The following is a 16,927-nucleotide window of genomic DNA, read 5'->3' as shown; positions in this document are numbered from 1 at the left end:
CCTTTAGTACATGTACACACATTTCCAATTCAATCACAATGAATGCAAGGTACCTGAATTTCCCGGTGTACAAGTTATATGCCGAGTTCCACCATTCCTGCTGAACAGGCAAACTGAGAATGTTACACAGTGGTTGAGGAAGAACTTGTGGTTCGTAATCCTCATAGAAGATGTCTTTGTCCTCCAGCACTCTTGCAGCAGTTGTCCTCACAACAGCATAAACAAAGGCCTACGAGATAATAATAATCAATGTTATTTTAAGCGATATTGCTTTAGCCAATTAACTACACACCTCTCATTGTGAAAAAAAAATAATAAAATATTCTAATGCTGCCTTGGCATTTGTCTGCATAAACAGATGTCTTTCTTTCGTTGGAGGATTACCCAGAAAAACTCCACACCAAAGACACCGCTCTGCAGTTAGTTAGGCCATGTCACTCTGTGATGGCTGTCATTTGGTTTTGACTTAAATTCTTGTTTAAGTAAAAGCCAGTCAGGAATTACCAGAATCTCAATCTGTTGATTGTCAGTAGTGAGGAATTCTTAAACTTTAACGTCAAACTCCCAGATCTCTATACAGGGTATGAAATGAGTAAAAACACATGATGTTTTTACTCAAGCTGCTGCAAAAATTGCCTTTCCACCAGTATTTTAAGGGGAACTAATGCGATGATTTCTCTCTCTCAATGAGAAGCATTACCTCAAGGTCCCTCAAACATAGCATGTTAGGAGTGATGTGTTTCTCTATGCTTGGAACATCAAGTCTCAACTCCTGAAAAATGTCCTTCACCATAACACCCACTGAAAAAATAAGTTTTGATACATCATATGTGCACAATTATCTCCTCAGAGCTTTATTATCTAGCTCTCTGCACGCACTGCAGGCCTATGATGCTCCCTCATCATAGGCCTGCAGTGCGTGCAGAGAGCTAGATAATAAAGCTCTGAGGAGATAATTAACAACAATAAGACAAGTATATGGGGAATTATGATACTACTACAAAGGAGGGAATCATGTTTCATCTCCCTAAGGACAAATGAGAGGTTGATACAATATATTGCCAAGCACGAAAGGCCAGGTTTGACCACATTTCCAGATGCTGAGAAGATAGTTGAAAATACAGCGCATAGCCAAGTATTTTTGAGGTTAGAGGTGTTTGGAAATGTGGTAACACACTGTCTTGAGTATTTGCTATAATTATCTTCTCAATCAAAACTTAAACTTAAGACAAAACCTGGGTAAAATGGAATCGTAAAAATCTACGCTAATTCGGATCAGCCAAACATCGTCATGGGTATGGTTTCGTTGGTTTGTTTAAACTTGATGTTGTTAAATGAGTTTGAGACTTACGTGTAAGGTTTAAATGAAGTTTTGTCACTAACCTCCAGGTCTCATCTCCTTGTTATATTGATACCAGTGCAGGCCAACCCAAGTGATATTCTCCAGGCTGCGAGGATTTTCACCGACTGCCACTAGAAAAAGAAGAGAGAAATGAGGTTTATTTACATGTAGATCACTGAAGAATTTGGTACAGACCAGAAACAATGCACAATAGTCAAAATTTTGTCAATGTGGAAACTTCCAGGATCAAATTGGATTGACCCTGTTTCCACATTTATAACTTTTGAAGCCATATCTAGGTATTTATGGTGTTACATGTAGATGTGAGGAAACAATGTTTTGTAGTACCGATGCAAAAACAAACTAACTTACAATATTCAATATCTCACCTTCATCCCAGCTGACCAACTGGTCGGCATCAGGTATTGTCAGTTCAGTACAAGGGAACTCTCTATCACATGCCAGGAATGACTACAAAATGAAAAGGTCAAACATCTCAGATGTTGCACTCCAATGGTGTGCAATCTCACAAGCATGAACACCTCAAAATTACCATTAGAGCTTGTGGCTTATCTGTCTCACATCCAATTGGTTTTTGCTTACAACACTACAACATTTCACAAGACTTCCACTGTAGTTCATGCTTTTCTGACTTGCACTGTAAAAATGTCTAGTTTTCTCAGTTATATTGAAACAAACAACAGCCACAGTGTTTTGCACAAAAAATAAATCAATATACAGTACTTACATTTGCTAATTGTTTCTCATCCCTGTAGACTGTGTTAAGAATGTCCTGCTGGCCCTGCCGTGAACAGCAGTCGGAGTGACAGGTGCTCATCCATGCTGCACCATGCCTGTCTCTTGTAGCCATGATGAAGTGTCCTGCCAAATACACAACACTTTTATTAGATGGTATATGGGGTGTCGGCATTACATGTAACACAGGCCTACTTGTAATGCAAATGTGTGCTGACAGCAAGGTTTGTGATACAGGTACTATCTTCACAGGCTGAGTGGCCCGCAGTTGCCACATCTAACTCTGCTTTTGGTACGTAACCATAAATCAGCCACAGCTTTTACCACTCCCCCCTGAATAGGATGAGCATTGCTCCATTGCAGGTTACCCCTGTGCATTTTTCTTAAAGTTGCTCTAGCAACTCTCCACTATCAGTTAATACAGCTTGGTGAAGCAAGGAACTGTGAAAGCAAAGCATTTTGATCAAGGCTCAAACACAGACTACTTGATGAGAGCAGATTCAGCGTGCCTGCCAACCATGCTACTTACCAGTTTGGCTAAGTCTTGAGCATGCCATGACAAACCACTTAAGAGGATCCTTGTTTTTAGGAGCTCTTGCCACCCATGGTGTCTTCGTTTCTGGTTCAGGGATGCCAGTACTTGCTAAGTAACAGGCGCATGCCAGCTTCAAGCCTCTTGGCCACGTCACAAATTTCTGCAAGATAACAAGACCACAGTTACAGTGACAACAATCTGTGGCCTGCTTCTTGTCCAAAGTTTCTCTTTTTTTGTTTTGTTACACCGCTTTTTCTAAGTGCTAATGCCAAAATTCAGTTGTGGTGCAGATTGTAAGGCCCAGTTCAGATGTCATGCTTCTGTTGTGCCAAACTGAATTCAGAAATTAAGTTTGACAAAAGCACATCAGAGGTATGATGTCTGAATCAAACTTTAGAATTAATCTCAGCAAACAATGAAGTTCGACAAGTTCTGCCGTGCTACATGGCAGCAATTCAAATGTCCTGTTTCTGCCACACCAAACCAAATTCATAAATTTTGTCTTTCGGGGGGATTGCATTCCCATGGGGAGTTAGGAGTTGAGAATTGTTGCATGGCTTCAATAAATTTTGAATTTTGTACAACTCTGGCATAACATCTGAATCTGAGTCTTGGTTCTGTCATGCTACAGTCAAACTTTATTGCAATTAAGTTCCACACAGCAGAAGCACACTGTCTGAACCAGCCCTACGTGGTTAACAGGCTGTTCAAAGCACAATTTGAAGTGCTACTAGCAGTGTTTCCGCCAGAGTGCGCCATTGCGGGAATCCCGTGTTACAATCAGAGATGGCCCCCAGAAAAATGAAAAAAGGGCCAATTTAGCCCTTTTCTTGTACAAGACTGCAGGCCTAACATAGGCGTAATATTTTAAAAACCATCCCAGGGCTGGAAATTGTGATAGATACGGTTGCCAATGCAACAAGCATTTCATCCTTGGCAACCAAACATTCTGGTTTAGTCGCCATAGTACAGCATAATGGCGACTCCATTTCTCAGTGTTGATGATCAATAACAGCTATTTTGTCACACATTATGTCCGTCTAGAAAATCATATTGAAAGATCTTTGTTTCTAAAACATTCAACATAAGAAAAGAAGTCAGTTCGTCCTTTTGCTTTGCTGTATTGATTCTCTCATATCGGAAAACTTCCAAATGGCTGACCGAGTTTGAAATCACCCTATAATGCATTGCAAACCCTTAATCATTAACTACTTCATGTAGGCCTAAGGATTGTTCTCTTGTAATGCACGGATCCTTCATACTAGTACCTGATTCAAAAGAAACTTTATTGAGTAGAAACCCTTCAAAAAGCACTTAAATTTTATCATAGATCCTAATAAACTGCTTTATTTTCCTTGGTACCTTGACGCATTTTTTCCTTCTGTAGCTTTCAGTTTATTGGCCCCTTTCCTAAAAAATTGGCCTCTAAAAACGATCTTCAGGAGCCACTTTGGCCCTCAAGTAAAATTTTCTGGCTGAAACACTGTACTAGTTCAAATTCTAGGACTATTCAAGAACAAGACATTATGTTTTAAATATAAACTATAAAACTGGGACTGGTAACAGGTTGTGATCCTTGGTCCTGACTAAAAGAGGCACACCCTTAGAGGACTAGAAAATAAGTGCATCACTTTGATTGACAGACATTTATCGCTGTCTAAATCTTGACAAAACATGTTGTACACAGATTTAAATCCAACTGCTTAGGAAATAACATGACTGTATAATTATTCAGTGATAGAGATACAGCACCATCATCTCAGTTGGAGCACAATTGAGAAGGCCTCAAAAGACCGGCACTAGATGACTGACTGACTGACTCAGTGATATCACTTATACATGTACTTTGCTTACCTCCTTGGCTAAACGAATTAATAAAGTCCCACAATGCATGTACAGCTGAGCTTTCATCTCAGTTAGAATTACATCCCACTCAGTTGGTCCACCAGGTGTTGACCTTCTTGGTGACGGGCGGATTTTACGGCCATGTGCCATGAACAGAGAGTGATCCAGCCTGAACGTAAAGGACACTTGGTTTAGATTTACCATCAACTTCCCATCAACACTAACCTCACACTAAATCTACCCTTGTATGAAGATGAAGCTAGGAATTCCAACAGAAGAGAATTGGTGATGACAGTTATAGAATGTAGAACTTTACATTCAGTTCTACATGTACATGTACATAACAGAAAGAAGTAATCATATAGGGACATGGGAAATATATTACAGGCTGCACTAGCGTGGATTTAGGCAAAGAAAATCCAGCTTAAAACATGATACCCTTTCCCTGGCTACTGCTTGTTGACTTAATTGATTGTACTGAAGTTGTCTCTGTGTTGCATGACCCTAGTTCTTGTTCCAAACTCGCAAGAACCAGGTTTAAGGTGACCATAGCTCTACCATAGATACAGGTGCATGTATGTAATCATAGATACAGGTGCATATATGTAACCATGTTTCACAGTATAATAAATGAAAATAATATTAGAAAAGTCTTCACCTGAAGAGGGCATTGATGACCTCACGAGTGTCATCACATTCACGCAGACTAAGCTCCACAAACTGACAAAGAGCGATCAGCAGTGAAGAGTGCACATCTAAGATGGCATTACCACAGCCTAGGACCTCACCTTTGTTTGCTACAATGCAAAAGGAACCAAAATTTGATACAAGCTCAAATAACTAATTTTAACATAGACTGCACTGTACTACAAGGATTGGTAACAGGAAAAACAACTGTAAGGTAGTACTTACTATGCTTCTCCAGAGCTGCAAGGTATTTCTGTAAGGCAAAATATGATGGGACAGTTGACAACATGTCACTACAGTCAATGTACATGTATAACCTCTGACACCACAAGAAACAAGAACAATTTCATTTTAAAACAACCTCTTTATTGCTCTTACCTCAAATATCTCTACACAGCATGCAACCCATTCTAAACTGTCCTTGAAGGCTTTTGTTTTTAACACTGCCGCACAATGAGAAAATGCCTCATCAAGCCGCCCTGTAAAGTAAACATTGTGCAACACATTAGCAACTACAGTCAAACCTCCGGTTGCAAACACTTCTCGTAAGCGACCACCTCTCCCAAGTGACCAGTTTTCCAAAATACCAAAAGTTTCTCAGTCAAATCACTATATTTGGAACCTCTTGTAAGCAACCACCTCTCGTAAGCGACCGCGACCACTTTTAGAGCTAAAAGTTTGAAATTTTCTAGTGTTTTTAACCCCCCTTAAGCGACCACTTGACAAGTAATAGAGCATAAATTGGATAATAAGGTGATGTAACATTATCATGTTCCTGGGTAGTACAAGAGACGAAAATTTTACAACGGCAAGTACCACATTTTTCTTTCGAAAGTGACTTTTCACATGAATAAAACATATAAAACATGGGGTAAGTCTCTGCAGTTACCATATGCTAATGAGGCCAAATTTTGGCTCAATATGGTCTAAGCTCTCCTAAGCAACCACCTCCTGTAAGCGACCTGGTAGGCTTGACATTTTGGGTGGTTGCTTGCAGAAGGTTCAACTGTATCAACAATCAAAACTAACAATGGATTAAAGGTATTTCTAACAAGAGCCAATAAATGCAAGAGATGTCACCCATGAAGAAAACAACACTCATCTGGCACTCCGCAAGGAGAAGTTAAGAATTAATCACATACCTCTTATGGCATACAACCTCACAAGCCTAACATGAAGGTCAACCTCTCTCGGTCTTTTACTCTACAGTTGTACAAACAAAAAGACACAATAGTCAGAGAAACTAATGACCAAATGTTAATCAAAATTATCTTAGACATCAGAGTAATAATACTGTAACTCTTACAACTGTTCCATGTTCTTTCTTCAAGTGATATTCAGTTAAAGGAATGCAATCCAACTCAGTGCTCTTGGTATAATATAACTTACATCAAACATAGTTTGGCACAACGTAACACAGCCGTCACTGCAAATCCGAATTGTGATCATGTTCACTTCGATTTGACTTCCATTTTTGTTTAGTTGTAAACCAATATGACTTAGTACATTAACTACAAGTTCAATCATCATTAGAGTCTGTGGTTTATTTATCTCACATCTGGTTGGTTTTCCCTTGTAAAATTTAATAACTTTCCACAAATATTCCTGGTGTTTGCATTTTCCTGAACAAGGTTGTCCCAAAGCTTTAAGCAAGTTGTTCTACCATTGGATTAGACAGTCCAGCACAGTAGCTGGCCAAATTCAAGAAAAAAAAGAGAATTTTTTTACTGGGAGCTAGCTTTATTTGACAACTCAGCCTGAAGCACACTATGCAAGACAGAGGAACTCACAGCTTCTTCAGAGATCAGATCCTCAAGAGCTTCATAATCCACTACTTCAGCAGACTCCAGGAGATGGAGCTACAATAAACAAGATTGTCAGTAGCTAGTTAGTTTGTCTCAAAGTAACTAAGAGAGGTATTTTAATGGCAAACAAAGTCATATGAGTACTGTTCATGAAAATTACAATCAATCTGTTTTAACCTTTACTAGCTGGGTTTCAAAAAATAATATCAATGAAGTCAATAGATAAGGGCTTCATTAAACTGTCAGAGGCTTTGTAATAATTTGTTAGGTCAGGTAGACAGACAAATCTTTCTGAGCCTTCAGGTTTTCCAGGGGTTTCTTTAAGGGCTGAGCACCAGGCAAATTGACTGGTAGTGAGGAATTTTGCCTACCTGGTTTGACCATTTGGAGGAATGTTTCTCTTATAAAGAAGGTTAGGTCAAAAAGTTTTGCCTGCCTGTGAAAACCAGTTGTCCCCAGCTGAAAATATTAATGAAACCCCTGGTTTTCAACTTGACACCCGTTTTAATAATTGGAACTCTGTTCCATACCACCACCCTATTTTCTACAACAAATGGACCTGAGATGACTACAAAGCACGGTGCCATTATGTGTGGTAATAATGTATTTACAAATATGATGTACTCACTCTCAGGTGAAACACATCTGGATGACCAGGAAACAAACGAGCTCCTCTGTCTGCCCACGCCTAGAAAACACAAACATTTCTTTTAAAGTATCAGGAAGTAGAAGACCAAAAGAACATCACTGACTTTCTCAGAGACGTCCTTGTTATATACGGTACATGTACCACCTAATTCTCAAATCCAGCATTAAACAATGTACAGTGACCAGTAAGGAGAATTAATATTTTAAGGCTGAGGCTGCAAAAGCTACTAACCCTGGCCCGGTCTGGATGAACAGGAACATTGCAGTACAACTTGACCACTGAAAGCAAACGGCAATGTGTAAAAAAATTACTTCCCAATGAACAGAGACAACATTTTCAAGAGGTTTTCATATTCTTACAGTACATGTAACTTAAGCAGTCACAAAAGAGGCCTGAAAAAAATTGCACTTTAAGAGCATTTGAACCACAGCATTTATAAATCAATCAAGGCATCTGATATGAGATTGTTCAATTTTACAGCCCAAGGAAGACTGATTTGATTTTCAAAGGTACTCTTGCAAGTGCATACACTGTAAGTAGCTAGTACGTAAGGTAGAAGATCACTTTATCCACTGATCTGAATTTGAAGGCTTTACCTCAATACATATATGTACACTGCATGTTACAGAAATATTAATTTTAAGTTTCATGATGAGTGATCTAACCTTTTAATACTAATTCCTTTTGGGTGTTGTTTAATTCCAAGGACCTGCAGAAATCAGCTGTTATTAGTCAAACATATCATAGTAAAAACATTAACTGTGTTTCTCCTGTCTGCTGTCTTGAAAATACCTTCTTACAAATGCCACAAAAAGTAAAAAGAAAACTGTTTTCTCCACAAAAAGATAATGACTTCAAAGAACAATAACAGATAAGCAGGTAAGCTCCTGGAAATTATGTATTTGCAATATTTTCAGCGCTTATTACACTGGTCATGAAATTAATCAGAACAAGTTTGTATCACTTCATTTTGAATAGCACAAATAAAATTCATACACATACCTTCTATACGAGGTCACAGCCTTTTCCAACTGTCCCATACTTTCATACAACTGTCCCATAAGGCAGTGACCCCTGAAATTAATTTTTAAAGTATAAAAATAATGTTAATAAATTCACTAATTTTTTTAAGTCCACTCAAAATGTACTATCTTCAATTGAAGTTGTAGTTGAGTCAGAAAAGAAGCGAAGTTTGGTTATTTCTACAGTGTATGCCGGTTTGTTTGATACGCAGATCCCAACAGCACATTCATGCCATCTTTGCACTTGTTCCCGCTTAATGTCACCTGGACATTTGGGTTAAGCCTCCCCTCTCTTCCCCCTCTGCTCCCCCAAGAGTGTCTACATTCCAGTAGCTGCAGATTGCATAACTGAGATGTGAAGATAACAACATAATAATTTATTGATTTTAAAATAAAGAGGGAATTTTTAACAAAATCAAATGAAACTTTCCCCTGTAGTTAACTGTTTAGTTGAAAATTTGCATATCCATTTTTCCTATTTATATTTTGATTTCAGAAGAGAGGACCACAACCATTGGTATGCCAGCCCAATGTTTCAATTTTTTTGTAACTGCATTATGCAAGTGCAGTCTTTCTGGTTTTGTTGCCTCCTGTTCTCAACATGAGGTCAACTTCATTAAAATGGAACAGTTTGCTTTACGTCATAATGCCTCACTCAAATAATGTCCAAAAGTGGACTCGCCTTGCAGGTCCTCCCTGTGGACACCCAGTTGACGTTAATTTAAAGAGGAACAAGTGAAAACGTTAACAGCTCCTTACATGCTGACTTCTATAGCAATGCATTTAAGGTCTACAACTTTGCTTAACATTTATCTAAGTGCAATGTCAAGAAGGTGTATAAATGTGAGCAAAAAGAAAACATCAACAATACCATAAACGTTCAACAAACTTTAAAAAAATGTATGTAAATTTGTACGAAGAATTGATGAATTGAGCTTTAGGTCAGAAAGGTGACAGGTTTCAAAATTTACAAACAAAAATGCACTTTGACTGGTGCCAAAGGACATTTTTTTTTAAGGGTAGGGGGGGTCACATACATGTAAACTCACCTAAAGTCACCTTCACTCTCACTGATGTAAGCTTCCAGGTACCTGAAGGCATAATCAGTGAAACCCACAAAGAATCTTTAGTTAGATCATAAGCTGGCAAGCACATGTAGTAGTAACATGCGATGCATGTTTGCATACACAAACTTTTAATATTGAAGCAACTTCCAGAGCAAACGAGATCCATGTTAATACACAGAAAGATTTAAAAGACATGAATGACAACTTCCGTTAAATATAATCACAATAAGTTAATTTAAGTTTGCTTTAGCTTACTGTATTGTATTCTTCCGTCAAATTAAAATTTGTCGAGTCAGAAAACATGGACAGGAAGTGTCAACGAAACTAGCCAACTAACCGTTTGGCGCTCTCATTGTCTGATGCTTCCTTGTAAAGTCTTGCAAAGGCAAACCCCTTCAAGTTGCGCTATAAGACAGGTCAATAAAAGTGTAAATCCTTCAAAACTGAGCTGAGAGAGAACTGCGTGAAAATGAATGAGAGCTACACAGCTTTACCTCGTGCGCGCTGGCACAGTTTCGTTCCACTTGAATCACGTATTTATCAACTTCATCCTTCGTCCAAACCATTTTTCAAGAGTTTTAAAATGTAGAGCTCACTATAAAGTAATCGATGTCAAATTAGCTTACAAAGCTGATTGACTTTCCGTACATTTTCGTGTTCAAATCGCCACAAAATCTCAAAATTCAAGACCGCGAAGTCGGCGTTTGACTTCACGCATCAGTTTTAGTCATAAGCCGCTGAGCAGTGAGATTCATCAAATAAAGTCATGAAATCCTCGTGACAGAGTGTGCGTGACACCAAGAGTTTGGCACTTTGTGGCCTGCATAGCCTGAAAACGTCTCCAGTTTCCTTATATCGTGTTCGTGAGTTGAAGAGGTATTCCACCTTCAAAGTTGTTTTTTTTTTGTCCGAATGAATGTTTCATGAGACATTTCTTTGACATTTTTTTTTTACAACGATCGTGAATGGGCACGCAGTTCACGCACTCGCCACACAACTTGCACTTCCTGTTTTTCTCGGAAATCGCCGATGTCTTCTACGAACAAACACGGAAAATATTAAGTTTAAGTTTCGTAGAAGTTAATGACATGCAAATAAGCATTTAGGCGTACGGAGCAAGGATGTTGCACCTCAAACCAAGTTTCTGTTTCGAGCCGTTTTACACCTAGCGTGTTTTCCAACTACATCCAACACTGGAGCGATGGCCGGGGAGTCACTGACATCGGGCTGTTAGATACATGTATGTACTATGCCTTCATTTCATTTATGTTTATAGGGGTTGATTAACCAACTTTTGTTGTGTTTTCTCGGACTGCACTCTAAATTCTCGGAAACTTCGGCACTTCGGCACAGTTTGAAATCCAAGAGATTGCTGAGATATCGCGATCGGACAATGAAAAGATATTCTAATCAAAGACATACATTACTAGTTTGGTCTAGTTTATAATAATCATGAATGAACAGTAAATACTCAACGCCATTTCTCTCTTCGGTATGTTAGTGATATCTTTTCCCAGAAATTGTATCAGTTAAAGGGTCAGTCTGTCCGGACTGATATGAGCTGATATAACGTACGTTAATGACCGGAAACTTTCTTACTCACGCCCGGCTTCGAATTTCTTGCTGAACACAACATAATGACTCTGGCCGGGGCTCGAACGGGACCGCTGGATCCGGAGTCCAGTTTAATTTTGCTCCGTATAACTTTTTTTGTCCCCTGGTTTATTTGTACATTTGGAGACATTTGGCAATGTAATCAGCCAAGAAACTGTCCTTTCATAGGAAAGATAATGACTAACAGTTACTAGTCTTAGTTTATCTGAGTATTGAAGAATGGTAATGCAAGTGAATATATATATCAAAGATCATATATTTGAACTGCGGAGAAAGATATGAAGACATGATTGATCATCACAGTTATACACACAAATTAAGCAGTTGTGAAATTAAGACATCAATATTCATCGCAGTTATATACACAACTTTTTAAAAGCAGTTGTAAAATTAAAGCCTGAAAAAAAAAAAAATTCAGGCCTGAACGGGATTCGAACCCATGACCTCTGCGTTACCGGAATGGTAATGAGGTAATGTTCTAAACAACACACCGTTAATACCTTAATATCTAGTGGCACAGTTCGTGTCGAGCCATGATATAAGACTGATTAGGACATGACACAATGACATGACTTGACTAAGTGACGTCCCCTCCGTAAGTTGGATATGATAACCCGGCTGCAAGAAGCTTCTAAAACCAAAATTAACGACCTTCGCTACTTCCGGGATTTTACCATAACTGCTACAGTCGAACCTCTCCTTACGGACAACTCTATAAGGGCATCTCTATCTTACTGACAGCTCACTTGGTTCCAGAGAAACCAGAATTGTTGAATTCTTTACCTCTGTAATACGGACATCTCCACATTACGGACACTCGGCTCTGGGGCCCGTTTCTCGAAAGCCCCGGAAACTTTTCGGGTCCGCAAAGGCATTTTGAGTTAATCGGTATTTATAGATAGAGAGGTGTATACGCCTGAAACTTCTTATATGAAGAGAACCTCTGTTCATATTAAGAATATGTGAATAAAACAGCTCTGAAGTCATAAGTTTTGAGATTTTGCTGCGGCTTTTCGGGTGCGGAAACTTTTCGGGACCTTCGAGAAACGGGTCCCTGGTCCTTTGCTGTCCGTATATAAATAAATAAAGAGGTTCCAGTGTATTTATTTCCTAATATCACTGATACGTTAGACTAGAACATGATCCAAACCTTTGTATGCAAGTTGTAACTTAGCTTTGACGAGCTAAGTCACCTAGATTTGCTGCTTGCGAAGTGTGTAAACTTTTTGCTATCACTTTTGCATTTCGTTTGGTTAAAGGAAGGTTAAGTTCACGTGCACGCAGTCGTTAAGCAACGAGTACAAAGCCGTAATTATACAAGCGGGTTAACACTTTTACGGCCGTCTTCAAATCACGTTCCATTCCCTTTTTTTTTTTTTTTTTTTCAGCAATCAATAAGTCGACCTGGTTTTCAGCTGCCATCAAATAGCTAACCCAGCAGCTGGAGGCGACGTTTTGTAGGCTAAGAATGGATAATGATCCTAACGTCTCCGAGCCGTCTCTTTCCGCAAGAGAAAGGGCACTTCAGGAAAAGATTGTCAGACTGGAGAAGAAATTGGAAGGCTACCAGTCTCAGATAGGTAACACTCTCAAGTGTACACATCTGGGTCGGGTTGTTCGAGAGCCGGTTAACGTGAATCCAGGATTAAACGTTGACTGAACTATTATTTTTTCTTGTTTAAAAATGTTTTTCACCTCTTACTTTTGGTGCAGTTTAAGATTACTACAGCTCAAAACTCAAGGGCAAACAATATAAACAGAACACCTCACCAAGTTACAAAACTGAAATCAAAATTCTCGCTAATTCTGGGTTAGCTTAATCGGGCTTTGAAGAACCCGGTCCTGTTTGATTATTAACTTGCCAAATGTGAACAAACCAATCATAGCAAATAAATGAGGTGAAACAAATTCTCGTTTTTTGCGACAGATATTATTGATGGTCAACGCCAGCAACTTGAAGAAAGAGCGATCAGCATGGAGTCTGCATTGGCGAAAGCGAACAACGGGCTTTTTGAAGCAAGAAAAGAGGTGACTGAAGATATGATCCCAGACTGTATTTTCTTTTCTTTTACTTTTTATTTCTGAACTCGCGAATGACACATTCTTGTTCTCACTCGGGTTATTTCAGTTTTTATAGCATTTTTAATTATTAGCTTTCTAGCTAGTCACAAATTCGAGTCTAAATAAAGTTTATGTCTGTATGTTTGTTTTAGGTGATGGACAAAGAGATAGCCGAGAAGGAGATGGCAGAGACATTGAAGTCCTTGACTCAGCAAGCTGAGGAATACAAGGTAAGATCGTCTACACACTCTGATCAACTTCAGGTACTCCTAAACACTTACGGGTAATTGCTTTCCAGCGAGCGCGCGATACATTAAGTTATTTTTTATTATTAATTTAATTACTTATTTTTAAATTAAATTATTATTTTTTAAAGGACAAGAAAATTATAAAGAAGGATTCAATAATTGCGTTTTACTCGTGGAGCAACTACCATCTGCCCGCAGTGTGAGTGGTCAGCAGATTCATCTTGAGGAACACCTAACACCTTCCTCCTAACTCCCAAGGACCCTCTTTCTTCCTCCCTTCCTCCCTCCCACCCTCCCTCCCGCCATCTCATCATCTCAACCTCGTCCCCAGGGCCCTCTCCTCGACGGTTTTCAAAATGGAGGCTCGTCGGGAAAAAATCGTCAAGGAGAAGGCCCTAGCGACGAGGTTGCTCACCATCCCGCTCTCCCTACCCTCTCGCTACGTAGCGCGCTTCTACCCAGTATGCAAGCTAATGAAAGCAATCTCTGGCACTATGGGCAATTTATCATTTCAGTGGGAAAAAATTCGATCGTTTTTTCCTGACTAAAACATGTTTTTTGTCAATTTGTCTTACTCAATCTTGCGATAAAGATGGGTCCTCATTATTAGAAATCGCTGTTTTCTAAACAATTAGATGTCTGCAACAGAACGATTGCTTTTCTCCACAGAATCTTTTCATAGCGGAGAGGGACAAGAACAAATACAGCATAGAGACTTTGGAAGCATTGCTGTCTACAGTGGAGGCAGAAATGGCCCCGCGAAAAGAATTTCAAGGCTTCCTAAACGTAAACCATGTTATTCCTAATCCTGCCTAGCCTACAACTTCAACAAATTTGTTTCCATATTCCCATCCGTTTTCACTCTTCGCAAATGTTACTGATTCGAAAGAGCTTTAAAGTTATGAGAAACCAGAAACTGCAAGGGACCGGCCGCATACGATAAACACTGCCAACGTAGGATCTACAAGAGATCTGATCAGCCAAAAAAATGTATGAAGACAAACAATAGACTGCAAGGCTGATACTACGTGAAAAATGTTTCGAGACACCAACATGACAAGAACCGATAAAGTAGGATCGCAACAGTGGACAGCTGTTTCGCCCTTCTTAGGGCTCGTCAGCACTGTGTAGCGAAGATATGTAACGCCAGCCCAACAGCCAACGCACATAAATTGCAAAATCACCCGTTAACTATATCATGTTCCGTACTTTGAACTCACTTGCTCCCCGAAACACGCGTTGCCACATCACGTGTTCCGGGGCGCAAGAAGACAAAGTGTCAAGATTGGTGTCTCGAAAAGCAAAAGAATAAATGTGGCTGGACAAGATCAGCCTAAATATTTTAACATTCAACCGCATGGCCAGTACCATGCCTTAAAAACGCAGCGTATCGGATACGCTGCGTTTAATCTAAGTCTTCGGGAAGTTCTGGAAACTGTTTTGAGTCACCTTGACCCTTTGAATACCAAACTCTCGCCAAAAAATACCGTTTTTGACCGTTTAGTCAGGTTTTTTAGCTGCCCTGACGCTAAATAAGCCTAAGTTTTGCTAAGAAAGCTTTTTTTACTAAAAGGAGAGATTTTTCGAGGATTAGGTACAAAATTGAGCAATATTTCAATTCCAGGCATGCGCATAAGCCAAAATTTGGACGTCATAGGCGTAGGAGACCATTTTACCACCGTTTTTGCAACAAAACTGATAACGTTGTTTTTCGATTTGCGACGTCGGAATGTCGTCGATATCTAAACCTGACCATTGTACGGAAAGGCCTAGCCTAGTACCACTATCTGCTTATCACGAATATCTGATGACATTTAAATTGATGACGTCACAAGTGGTGTAAAGAGCACGACCATTAATTACGCATATATGCGTAACTGGGGCTCAAAGGGTTGACTAATATCTTCGAGAAAGAAAAATTCCTCAAACAATTAAAGTAATGCAATATGTGATTAGAACGCTAAAATATGCTAAAAGTTTATTTTCTTGATGGCTACCTTGAACTCTTAGCGATGTTATTGTTCTCATACTGTCTGGAAGCGGGTACCAAATTTTGGCAGCATGGTTTCGAATACACTCGAGTCCATAATTTGTTGTTCTTGGCATAGGTGTTAAAGAGCAGTATGCTCTTTTCTGTTAATGAGTAACTGCAGTTACGAAGAACGAACAGTTCTTTTGAATATCCCGGATACGGGACGTAGAAACAAATAAGCTTTTGAAAACTGCCATAAGCATTTTATGAAGTCTTCTTCCATGAAGCATTTTATCAAGCTAACCCAAGATTAGCGAGAAATTTGAGGTTTCAGTTTTGTAACTTTTAGGTGAGGTTTTCTATCCTTCAGCTTTGAGTGTGAAGGATCTCAAACTACCCAAAACATAAAAAGTGAAACACATTTTTCATACTTTGGTTAACTTTTAATCCTGGATAAGCTTTAAACGATTTCGAACAACTCGGCCTTATGCCTACAATATATCCCATTTAGACGGTGGGGGACGGGGAAGGGGTTCAAAAAATACTCCTAGGGGCTTGATGTTAGCATAACCGAAGATGAGCGCAGGTTTAATTTAATTTAATCGGCAAATGGACTCGCACGCAAACATTGCTTTTAGGAATTTCTCTACTGTGAGATCACATGAAGACCCTAAAAAACTTTTCGAGCATTGTCCCTAGCAGAAAATTCAAGACTCCCTATATACTTTGGTTTATTTAGTACTTCTTAATTAATTTTGCTCAACTTCTTTTGCAATTGTAGGAGATACTCACTGAAGTGAAAGAAGGATTCTATGCTCAACTTAAGGTTGTGTTTGATAAACTAACAGGGGCAGAAAATAAGCTTCACCGATCCCCCCAAGAAATGAACCAGTGCAAGACCATCCTAACCAAAAGTAGCTCAAATACACAATTTCGAATCTGTGTCAAAGAAGAGCTAACAACAGCCACTAGCAGCTCACCAACACAATACGAAATAATTAGCACAACACCAACACCTACAGGGAAGAGCAACTCGCCAACACAATATGGAATGTTTGGCAGAGCAGCAATAACTACAGCCACTAGCAACTCACCAACACAATATGGAATGTTTGGTACACCAGCAACAACTACAGCCACAAGCAACTCGCCAACGCACTATGGAATGTTTGGCAGACCAGCAACAACTACAGCCACTAGCAGCTCACCAACACCATATGGAATGTTTCGCACAGCAGCAACAACTACAGCCACTAGCAACTCACCAACACAATATAAAATGTTTGGTAAACCAGCAACAACTACAGCCACTAGCAGCTCACCA

The 16,927-nt window shown here is 39.3% G+C and overlaps 1 protein-coding gene across 1 annotated transcript in view; it reads right to left on the bottom strand.

Annotated features, from left to right (window-relative positions):
- LOC110042196 (E3 SUMO-protein ligase RanBP2-like) overlaps positions 1-10,437 on the bottom strand; it is a 25,735-nt gene extending 15,298 nt beyond the window's left edge. The window contains exons 1-19 of the mRNA XM_020747545.2: positions 10,203-10,437; positions 10,046-10,113; positions 9,691-9,732; positions 8,622-8,693; positions 8,285-8,328; positions 7,851-7,897; positions 7,599-7,658; positions 6,956-7,024; positions 6,308-6,368; positions 5,544-5,644; positions 5,391-5,418; positions 5,137-5,275; positions 4,488-4,647; positions 2,628-2,793; positions 2,091-2,224; positions 1,732-1,813; positions 1,384-1,473; positions 701-801; positions 54-229 (exon numbers count right to left, since the gene is read on the bottom strand). Of these exons, the coding sequence (XP_020603204.2) occupies positions 54-229; positions 701-801; positions 1,384-1,473; positions 1,732-1,813; positions 2,091-2,224; positions 2,628-2,793; positions 4,488-4,647; positions 5,137-5,275; positions 5,391-5,418; positions 5,544-5,644; positions 6,308-6,368; positions 6,956-7,024; positions 7,599-7,658; positions 7,851-7,897; positions 8,285-8,328; positions 8,622-8,693; positions 9,691-9,732; positions 10,046-10,113; positions 10,203-10,274 (1,712 nt within the window). The 5' untranslated portion in view covers positions 10,275-10,437. The remainder of the gene's footprint in view (positions 1-53; positions 230-700; positions 802-1,383; positions 1,474-1,731; positions 1,814-2,090; positions 2,225-2,627; positions 2,794-4,487; positions 4,648-5,136; positions 5,276-5,390; positions 5,419-5,543; positions 5,645-6,307; positions 6,369-6,955; positions 7,025-7,598; positions 7,659-7,850; positions 7,898-8,284; positions 8,329-8,621; positions 8,694-9,690; positions 9,733-10,045; positions 10,114-10,202) is intronic.
- Between the last annotated feature and the right edge of the window lie 6,490 nt (positions 10,438-16,927).

Source organism: Orbicella faveolata, unplaced genomic scaffold, assembly GCF_042242905.1.
Source record: "Orbicella faveolata isolate gen_17 unplaced genomic scaffold, um_ofav_v1 contig_25, whole genome shotgun sequence".
Classification (NCBI taxonomy): Eukaryota; Metazoa; Cnidaria; class Anthozoa; order Scleractinia; family Merulinidae; genus Orbicella; species Orbicella faveolata.
Note: the sequence above shows the minus strand (reverse complement) of the source record. Positions and strands in the feature narration are given on the sequence as shown.